The sequence below is a fragment of the Phyllobates terribilis genome, unplaced genomic scaffold (genome assembly GCF_046119375.1).
Source record: "Phyllobates terribilis strain yellow unplaced genomic scaffold, ASM4611937v1 Scaffold_13__5_contigs__length_258822181, whole genome shotgun sequence".
NCBI classification, from domain to species: domain Eukaryota; kingdom Metazoa; phylum Chordata; class Amphibia; order Anura; family Dendrobatidae; genus Phyllobates; species Phyllobates terribilis.
This window is the reverse complement of record NW_027362773.1, coordinates 132603948-132614371: the sequence shown is the minus strand read 5'-3', so window position 1 is coordinate 132614371 and position 10424 is coordinate 132603948. Positions and strand designations below refer to the sequence as shown.

The 10424-nt window shown below is 41.1% G+C and overlaps 1 protein-coding gene across 1 annotated transcript in view; it reads left to right on the top strand.

Moving 5' to 3' along the window:
- The window catches only part of LOC141174064 (uncharacterized), an 80254-nt gene extending 72191 nt beyond the window's left edge, over positions 1-8063 (top strand). Inside the window, exons 35-38 of the mRNA XM_073658697.1 lie at positions 2791-3159; positions 4007-4048; positions 4811-4916; positions 7674-8063. Coding sequence (XP_073514798.1) covers positions 2791-3159; positions 4007-4048; positions 4811-4916; positions 7674-7857 — 701 coding nt within the window. The 3' untranslated portion in view covers positions 7858-8063. The remainder of the gene's footprint in view (positions 1-2790; positions 3160-4006; positions 4049-4810; positions 4917-7673) is intronic.
- The last annotated feature ends 2361 nt before the right edge of the window (positions 8064-10424 follow it).

Genomic DNA, 10424 nt, shown 5'->3' with positions numbered 1-10424 from the left:
CACCCAGCCCCAGATCCCGAAAAATGGAGACGCTACGGGTCTCGGAATATGGCGTCATTTTTTTTTTTTTTTTACAAACTTTGGATTTTCTTTTCACCACCTAAATAAAAAAGAACCTATACAGGTTTGGTGTCTACGAACTCATAATGACCTGGAGAATAATGATGGCAGGTCAGTTTTAGCAATCAGTGAACGTGGTAAAAAAAGGACACAAAAAACAACTGTGGAATTGCATTTTTTTTGCAATTTCACCTCACTTGGAATTTTTTTCCCGTTTCCCAGCACACAATATGGTAAAACCAGTGATGGCATTTAAAAGTACAACTCGTCCCCCAAAAAATAAGCCCTCACATGGCCATATAGAACGAAAATTAAAAAAGTTCTGGCTCTGGGAAGAAGGGGAGCAAAAAATGAAAACACAAAAACAGAAAGACCCAAGGTCGTTAAGGGGTTAAGATGGGCCCAGTCATTTACTTCTCATGAATAAAAATACTATCTGCAGGTAGCCATTTCAGTTGCATCCCATTACTTTTTATTTATACGATCACTATTCCCATATCTCCATTTCTAATAACCTCCGGTGTCTACCAACAGGGTAATTTTTATTTGTCTGCAATTTTTTGCTAAGTTGGTTGGTAATTCTAATTTATTTTTTTCCAACACTATTGACCCAATTTACCAAGCAGTTTGCTTTCTTTCTTTTGCAGGAATGTGGGCTTAAAATTGCTTGACATGTTGCAAAATATTTTGTGCAACTCAAAGTTGCACAAAAATTCTGCAACTTTCTGCATTTTCACAACAGTCCTGGTTAGCTTTGCCAACTTTTTGAAAAGATGACGGAGCTAAGGCCGTACAGTGCATGGCCAAGCGCGCCCGAGAGATTTATTAAAATGATGTCATAATAGTAGCTTAAAGGGGTTGTCCACTACTTGGATAACTCTTCTCATTCCTTATGTTTGGCCCTGTTCAAATAAAAACACCTATACTCACCTCTGGTGTTGGCTCCGTTCCCGGAGCTCTTGTGAGGTTGTTATGTCCCGTGAGCCCTGCACTCACTCAGCATCGGCGTCACTGTCTCCACCTTCAGACAAATCGAACATCAAGATGATGTCAGAGAGCACCCCTGACCTCCTGTTGTAGTGCTGATTGGGCGCAGGGCTCGTGAGCCCGGGGAACGCGAGTTCCGATACCGCTGGAACAGCGCCGTCACCAGAGGTGAGTATAAGTGTTTTTATAAGAATGGGGCCAAACAAGATGAATGAGAAGTGGTTGTCCTAGTACTGGACAACCCCTTTAAATTACAACAGAAATGTGCTCCGTTCCTGCCAGAAATGCTACTCCAGTCAATGGAGTGCAGCCGGTGAAAGATTCAACGAATTCTTTAAAATGAATTGGGGCCTAAGTCTGGAATTGTGTAGAGTCCGTTAACCAGTTTGTTCTACCCATGTACATATAGTGTCCTCTAGCCCCTGCTTCTGAAGCTTCAGTACAAGACTGTTGACTGGCTCAGTATTAGGCCTCATTCAGACGTCCGAGTTTTCCACGTAAGAGAAAAACGGACAGATTATTCTCATCAGACTCAGATCAGAATGTGGTACGAGTGTCCTCCAATTTTATCGAACGAGGAGAAATTAAAAAAAAAAAAAAAAGTCGGACATGTCTCCAAGATTTTCCACGGACCTCTTGGTTTGCGAAAAATCATGGACATGTGAATGGCCCCATAGACTATCACAGGTATGAGTGCTACCGTGAAACTCATAGATAGCGCTAGTATGCAAAAATCGTACATCTGAATGAGCACTTAAATGAATGTGCAAAGTCACATCAGCCGAATGAACAAAATCCAGATTTGCATGTACGTATGGAATTACTATAATGAATTGTTCCACTTTCCTCAAAGTGCCCACACATTTTCGAAAGCAGCTGGACAAATGCTGATTTGGCTGTCACCTATTTCTCCCGACGCATACACAAGTATACTAGATTCGGCTGAGCGTGCATATGTTCTGAATGGGAACAGCGAAATTAGTTGCTGTCAGACACCTCTGCTGGTGTTTTTTTCTCCCATAAGAAAAAATGGATCAGATCTAGAAATTCAATATTCCCTTTGGCCATAGTTTGGCATGGGAAAGTTGGGAGTACCTCATAGAAATTAGGCCAGTGTGGAATTCAGAAATGTCAGTGTGTATATATGCATGTGTGATGTGTATATTTTATATATGCTCATGTGCATGTTTGTACTATGTACGTGTGTGTGTGTATTGTATTGGCATGTGCCTATTTTAAAGAGGTATGCCTAATATACATGTAAATAAATTCTATATGAATACACCATTATCTTTCCAAAAAATGTCTCTGATTGACTTCATTGCTTTGTACCTGGTGTAACCCAGGACAGCACGGTGACTCAGTGGTTAGCACTGTTACTTTGCAGCGCTGGGGTCCTGGGTTCAAATCCCACCAAGGACAACATCTGCAAGGAGTTTGTATAGTCTCCCCATATTTGCGTGGGTTTCCTCCAATATTCCAAAGACATACTGATAGGGAATTTAGATTGTGAGTCCCAATGGGGATGGTGATAATAATGTATGTAAAGTGCTGCAGAATATGATAGTGCTATATAAGCAAAGCGTAATAAATAAATAACCCTATCTTCTTAAGAAAATTACTGTATTTTTATTTCTTTTTACAATTAAAAGAATAACTCGTTACTTGAGTATATATAACCTCTATAAAAATATATTATAAATCCAAACGTAACCTAACTTTTTTTCTTATTTTATTTTACAGAAACAACTAGATTACCAACCACTCCTAGTACAATTATTGGCTTTAGTACCACTACAATTACTAGCACTGAGACACCTATTACCCCTACTATTACCAAAACGACAACCCCTACAACCAGTACCACCATTATTCCACCTACCACTAATGCTACTACAATGCCCACCCCCCACACTGTTACTAGCACCAATACCCCTATCCCCACATCTAATAACACTGAAACACCTAGCACCCCCACTATTACCGAAACTACAACCTCTACCACCATTACAACCTTTATTCCCCCCTCAACATCTCATAGCACAACTTCTAGCCCCCCTGTGTCTAACGCCACCACTTCCACATCACTTCCCACTTGGACACCTCAGACTGGTAAGAATCTCCGCCTTGTAATATTATATGTATATGGCACACACAACTTTTCACTATTACTACAAACTATCTTGTGCTACTTTTTTTTGTTTTTACCTTTGAAACTGCAACGTGATGGGATTGTATTGTTTTATTGTAATAAAACAACTCGAACGTATGCCTAATAATGACCGATAAAAATATTCACAACCAAAAATAAAACCGAAGACAAAAATAAAACATACATATATCCTGCTGTAAGTACATAAGTAAAAGCAATAGTGCATATAACATGGGGTACTTCACAAACATCGTTTTTGTTAAAAAAAAAAACTTAAAAGTCATCCCACCAGCGTCAAGGTGTACCCAAGTTCAGGATGGTCCTTTTTGATCAAAAATGGTGTTTATTAAGTACCCAATATTATTTATATCCACTATTGCTTTTACTTATTTACTTACAGCAGGGTATATGTTCATTTTGTTTCTGTCTTAGGTTTTGTCTGTTTAATGGCCAGTGTGAACATGCTCCTATTTTGCATGCTCTCCAACTTACACTCCAGTTCATTTTTTTCGGTTTCGCAAAAAATAAAATCCTGACTACTATTAATCCTTGTGTACGGTAGGAAGCTGTAGTTTCTTTATGAAGCTCATTTGCTGGCGCTTTTGATGTACGTTTTATGTTTTTTTCTGGGACTGTATGTATCTGTGCGACAGCTCGCATTGTCAGTTTCCCAAAGGGCTAATTTTCCATCGCTTGGACACAAAGTGGGCACGAATATCATGTTCTCCCTTTTCTGATGGATTGATTCCATACTAGAGATTGGGTGATACTTTTGAACACTGACTTAAACAAATTTTTTACCTACAGGTCATGATGTTCCAAAATCTACACCAGCGACTACCCCAGCTCGTGAGTATTCTATAGTACAAAAAGTAGATTTAAAGGGGGATTTCCACCACAATAACAAAGCTCAGTGGGATGGTTTGTTCTTGATGAGTTGTATTAAAAATGGAATTAAAAAGATTTTAAAAAATGATGCAATTCCACCAACTTTTGGAGGGATTGTTTTTATGTTCTTCTGGTGGTGGTGGTGGTGTTAAAAATTACACCACCACATGATTCTTTCCTTCCTGCCTCCTGAAGGTATATCTCTGAAAAAAAAGTAGTACAAATCTGTCTTGATCAAAGCAAGACAGACTTTCAAGACAGTGAAGTGTCAGGTTGACACCTTCTATTTTACTGTATGGAGAGGGGGAGGAGGAATAAGGAACAGAGTGGGGAAACAAGGAGAGGCACATCACACAGGAAAATTGTGCTGCAGTTAGCGAATACTTAAACTAATTCCTGAGCTGGATTCACAGCTACACAGCTCAGTATTGCTGTATAATCTCCTCCATGTTGCTGCAGCTTCTGAACATGTGCTAAACAAGAGAAAGAGGCAGTAATCCCTCCATTTCTGTGCGTTTTGTGAATGGGAGACATCAGGTCAGCTAGTGTTCATCGACTAATTTAGAGAGAACTGAAAATTAGAGAGGAGAAAACTGGTGAAAAATGCAGAATACAAGTCATGTAATGGCCAGTGATGGTGCTATTCCTCATATACACAGTTTATTCTAAACGTTATATGAAATGACGGACACGCTATAACTAGGCGCTTTGCTTTCTTTCTAGCCTCTAAATGTAGCCCACATAAACACACCCAAGTCATCACCAAGAATAATTGTTCCAAGGAAGTGCAAGTGATGAAATGTCAGGGACTCTGCGAATCCGAATCATGGTAAGAACCAAGGAAAATGATTAAAGACTACTAAAACAAAAGGAAATGTGGTTTACTCAACACTTACACATATTTAGCTAAATATAACTTGTCCATCATACCAGAACAGATGCCACGTACAAATGAATCATAGTGCATTACACATAGGAGGCCTCTTCAAGTCTGATGATTGTCCATCGTATTGAAAGCGTCATGTGCAACTGGAGAAAGTGGAGAGGAAACTGCACTGCCAGTAGTAAAAACGCAGTGGAAACACCTTGAGGGTATGTGCACACTGTCCGGAGCCGTCTGCGGCCCCGGCACAGTGGAATAGCCGGCGGCGGCTTACGTTCATTTTATGTAAATGAGCGGCGCCTTTTTTTTTTTTTTTTTTTTGACCTGCGGACTTTTCTTATAGAGGTTAGGTCTATGGGGAAAGCTCGCATGTGGACCCGCCGGATAAAATGACATGCTGCGGTCTAGAAAGACGCTCCGAATGTCAGTTTCCGTGGGTGAGCCGTAGACGCATAGTGGATATGGGATTTCTAGAAATCCCATCCGCTATGCTGTAACAGCTGGCCGCTGCGAGTTTGACGCTGCACAACACGCAGCAGCTCCTGTGTGCACATACCCTGAAAGTATAAATGCCGTTTTTATCAACGCGTTTCGAAGCACACCTGCTTCTCTATAAGAACAAACCTCAGAAGACTCATGTGGTTTGTCCTGAAGAAGAAGCAGGGGTGCTTCAAAACTCATTGATAAAAACCGCATTAAAGCTATGTTTACACATTGCGTTCTTGCTGCGTTTTTCTTTCTGCAGGCAAAACCTGCTTTCTTGGCAGTAAAGAAGCTGCTTACAAAAAGCAGGTCTTGCTGCATTTTTTAGGATCCTAAAAGTTCAACTTTGCTTTCAACACAAAGTTTACTTTCACACTTTGGTCGGCCACAGGCATTGTTCAATCTCACTCCTTGGTTGGCTAATCTTTATTGTGTACACATCACTAATTCAATTAAATTGTACTAATCCCAACTGCCATGAACATCAAAACATTATGGTTTAAACTTGGGAAAATCATAAAAATAAACGGGCTTCACATACTGCTGTACCTGCTTTTGTTTCACTAGAACCATAGCAAAACTTTTTTTTTGCTGAATTTTTGCACTTATGCATTGTTTTTTATGGATGAAAAAATGCTGAAAGAAGTGACATGCTGCAGTTTGGAAAAGCACAGCAGTTTTCCAAATCGGTCAGGAAAAAACAAAAACAATGTGTGTGCACGAGATTTCTGAAATCTCAGACTTTGCTGGTACTGTAAAACACAGCTTAAAATTTTCATAAAAAAACACCGCAAAAAACGCAACATAGCCTTCAAGGTTTTTCCACTACTGGCAGCATGGTTCATCTCGACTTTCTCCAGTTGCACATGAAATCTTCTTGTGGATCTGTAGCAGCCAGTCTCTTCAGCGTTTACAGGGGTTGTACCTTTCACAACCTTTGAATTTGAGCATATTCTTGGCTTTCATTTTTAACCCCGAATAAGACCCTATTGAGCTCATTATTAGTGATGAGCGAGTATGTTCTATTAACCCTTTCTCCGAGTATGCTCGGCCGAGCTCCGAGTATTTACAGCTGCTCGGTGATAAGGTTAAATCGCTCCCGTGTGCATGATTTGCAACTGTTTGACAGTTTTAATACATGTGAGGAATGTCTATTTCTTACACATTCCTCACATGTAATAAAGCTGTCAAACAGTTGCAAATCATGCACACGGGAGCGATTCAACCATATCACCGAGCAGCTGTAAATACTCGGAGCTCGGCCGAGAATACTCGGAATAGAACATACTCGCTCAACACTACTCATTATATTTCAAGTTGTTCACATAACTGCACAATAAAAGTGGTTTGAACTCGTCATTGGCTCTAAACAGTTTCTATTATCAGGAATACAAATTGTACTGGGTGATCCTGTATGATCATATTCTTAAAGGGGATCTGTCATGTCGCCTTTCTATTCTAGTAAATATTCCTATTTCTAAGTAAATAACAGTTTTGGAGCAATTTTTTGTGAGAACTTTGTGTTATGCTAGTACAGTTATTCCTCCCGGAAAGCTATGAATAACTTGAAAACAGGCGTTACCATTCCCCATGTCAAAGGGGGCGTGCCCTACATAGTCTGCAATGATTGGACAGTATCAGTGTGTTTGGACACACCCCCCTCAACTGTTAACAGTTATCGACTTATTCATAACTTTCCACTGGGAATAACAAAGGAACGACACAATAGTTCCAAGGAAAGTTTTTCAGAATGGTCATTCCACAAAGAGTATTTACTAAAAATAGACATGTTGAGAGTAGCGGCAGAAAAAAAACAAAAAAAAAACCAACCAAACTGTTGTCTGTTTTTGTCTACAGCGCTGATGTGATATCGACAGCTCTGCAGCCAATAAGTGACTTCAGCGGATATGCCTGAGCAGACAGCATGAGCTGCTGTGCTCACTGATTGGCTACAGCGCTGTCAGCGTGACATTAGCACTGCAAACAATAACAGACAAAGGTTGAAGAGGCGGAGACTCAACCCTGGACCAAGGGAGGGCGAGTAAACCACAATTTGTTTTTTTTTTTCTTTATATAAATGCCGCCTGGGGAAAGTTGTTTCTGAAACCAGAAAACGCCTTCATCCTGTGGCTATTTCAGCAATGATCCTGTTTTCTGTTATTTACGGACCTATAGTAAAGCAGATATCAGTATTATGTATGATTTTTTTTTTTTTTTTAGGTATGACGACGGGTTGGATTTAGTTGATGGCAGCTGCAGTTGTTGCATGCCAGTGACAAGTTCCATTTTTGAGAAGAACATAGATCTTTATTGTCCTGACACAAACTCCCACATCCCCGTCACAATCAAGGTCTTCAGGGAATGTGTCTGTAACTACCAGCCGTGCATCAACCCTAAAGCCTGAGACCATGAGTAGTGAGCGCAGCATCCGGTGCAGATCTCTCGCAATGGGATTCAACAGACGATAAAATCTGTCATTTTATCAAGTAAATTTCACATTATGTTGAATGTATAATGATAATTTGAGTAACTTGTTCCGTATTGAACATTTTCTTAAAATTTACTTGTGATGAATGATTTCACTATTAAACCTCACATTATGAACATGAAGTTACTTATGTTTTCATGGATGATCTTAGTGCCATAAAATGGGACAATGGCCTTGATAATAAAAATATATAAAGTAAATGGGGAGACTTTTATAAGGATACCAATTAGGACCAGTGCACAATATATGCCCTAAGACAGGCCTGCACAACAGCAACAGTACTGTGGTTCTTGAATGCTCCCAGTATCTCCTTACCATTGTTTAAGACATACTGGAAGTATTAGGTTCATGCGATACAATTGGGGCTGAAATGACATTGCAATTGATCGCTGTACTGACGGTAGTTTTGACACTACATTCATGTACTGATGGCGATTCTGGTGCTGCATTCATGTACTGACTGTTGTTCTGACGCGGTTTTCATGTACAGATGGTGGTTCTGATGCAGCTCTCGTGCTGATGGTGGTTCTGTTTTTGTACACATGTTGCAGTCCATAAAGTACTTCATGGCTATGTTAAAACTTAATCTCAAATCTCTCAATTTTGAGGATTTTTATAGGAGGATTTACGTTAGTGTGTGTTCACACTGTTTTTCTTTGGAGCAGACACTCTGAAAATCCTCTTCAAATACTCAAAACTTGTTTCTGGTGATATATTAATGTACTGATGGTGGTTCTGGTGATGTATTCATGTAAATAACCCTTTAAAAATGTTTACAGCCCTTGGGAATGGTCCAGTATGGCGATGTGGCCCTTGAACAAAAAAATGTTGTGCACCCCTATCCTAAGGAAATAAACAAGAGTTAATGCCGTGGATGTCATGTATATGGACTTTTCAATGGCGCTTCATACAATGCCATATAAAAGTTTGGTACATAAAAGTAATGGGTATGGGGGATCTGAATGAATGAAATATTTTCATTGAATACTTTGTTCTGTACAAATTTAAATGTGTTGACAACAAAATCACACAAAAATCATCAATGGAAATCAAATTTATTAACCAATGGAGGCCTGGATTTGGAGTCACCCCCAAAATTAAAGTGGAAAAACACACTACAGGCTAATCCAACTTTGATGTAATGTCCTTAAAACAAGTCAAAATGAGGCTCAGTATTGTGTGTGGCCTCCACGTGCCTGTATGACCTCCCTACAACGCCTGGGCATGCTCCTGATGAGGTTGCGGATGGTCTCCTGTGGGATCTCCTCCCAGACCTGGAGTAAAGCATCCGCCAACTCCTGGACAGTCTGTTTAGCAACGTGACGTTGGTGGATGGAGCGAGACATGATGTCCCAGATGTGCTCAATCGAATTCAGGTCTGGGCAACGGGCAGGCCAGTCCATAGCTTCAATGCCTTCATCTTGCAGGAATGGCTGACACACTCCAGCCACATGAGGTCTGGCATTGTCCTGCATTAGGAGGAACCCAGGGCCAACCGCACCAGCATATGGTCTCACAAGGGGTCTGAGGATCTCATCTCGGTACCTAATGGCAGTGAGGCTACCTCTGGCGAGCACATGGAGGGCTGTGCGGCCCTCCACAGAAATGCCACCCCAGACCATTACTGACCCACTGCCAAACTGGTCATGCTGAAGGATTTCACAGGCAGCAGATTGCTCTCCACGGCGTCTCCAGACTCTGTCACGTGCTCAGTGCGAACTTGCTTTCATCTGTGAAGAGCACAGGGCGCCAGTGGTCTTTGACAATCCTGGTGTTCTGTGGCAAATGCCAAGCGTCCTGCATGGTGTTGGGCTGTGAGCACAACCCCCATCTGTGGACGTTGGGCCCTTATACCACCCTCATGGAGTTGGTTTCTAACAGTTTGTGCAGACACATGCACAGTTGTGGTCTGCTGGAGGTCATTTTGTAGGACTCTGGCAGTGCTCCTTCTGTTCCTCCTTGCACAAAGGCGGAGGTAGGGGTCCTGCTGCTGGGTTGTTGCCCTCCTACAGCCCCCTCCACGTCTCCTAGTGTACTGGCCTGTCTCCTGGTAGCGCCTCCAGCCTCTGGACACTACGCTGACAGACACAGCAAACCTTCTTGCCACAGTTGGATGAGCTGCACTACCTGAGCAACTTCTGTGGGTTGTAGAGTCCATCTCATGCTACCACGAGTGTGAAAGCACAACCAACATTCAAAAGTGACCAAAACATCAGCCAGAAAGCATTAGTACCGAGATCTGGTCTGTGGTCCCCACCTGCAGAATCACTCCTTTATTGAGGGTGTCTTGATAATTTCCAATAATTACCATCTATTGTCTATTCCATTTGCATAACAGCATCTGAAATTGATTGTCAATCAGTGTTGCTTCCTAAGTGGACAGTTTCATTTCACAGAAGTTTGATTTACTTGGAGTTATATTCTGTTGTTTAAGTGTTATTTTTGAGCAGTGCATTTGGAGATGTTAAACTCTAAGGTAATCA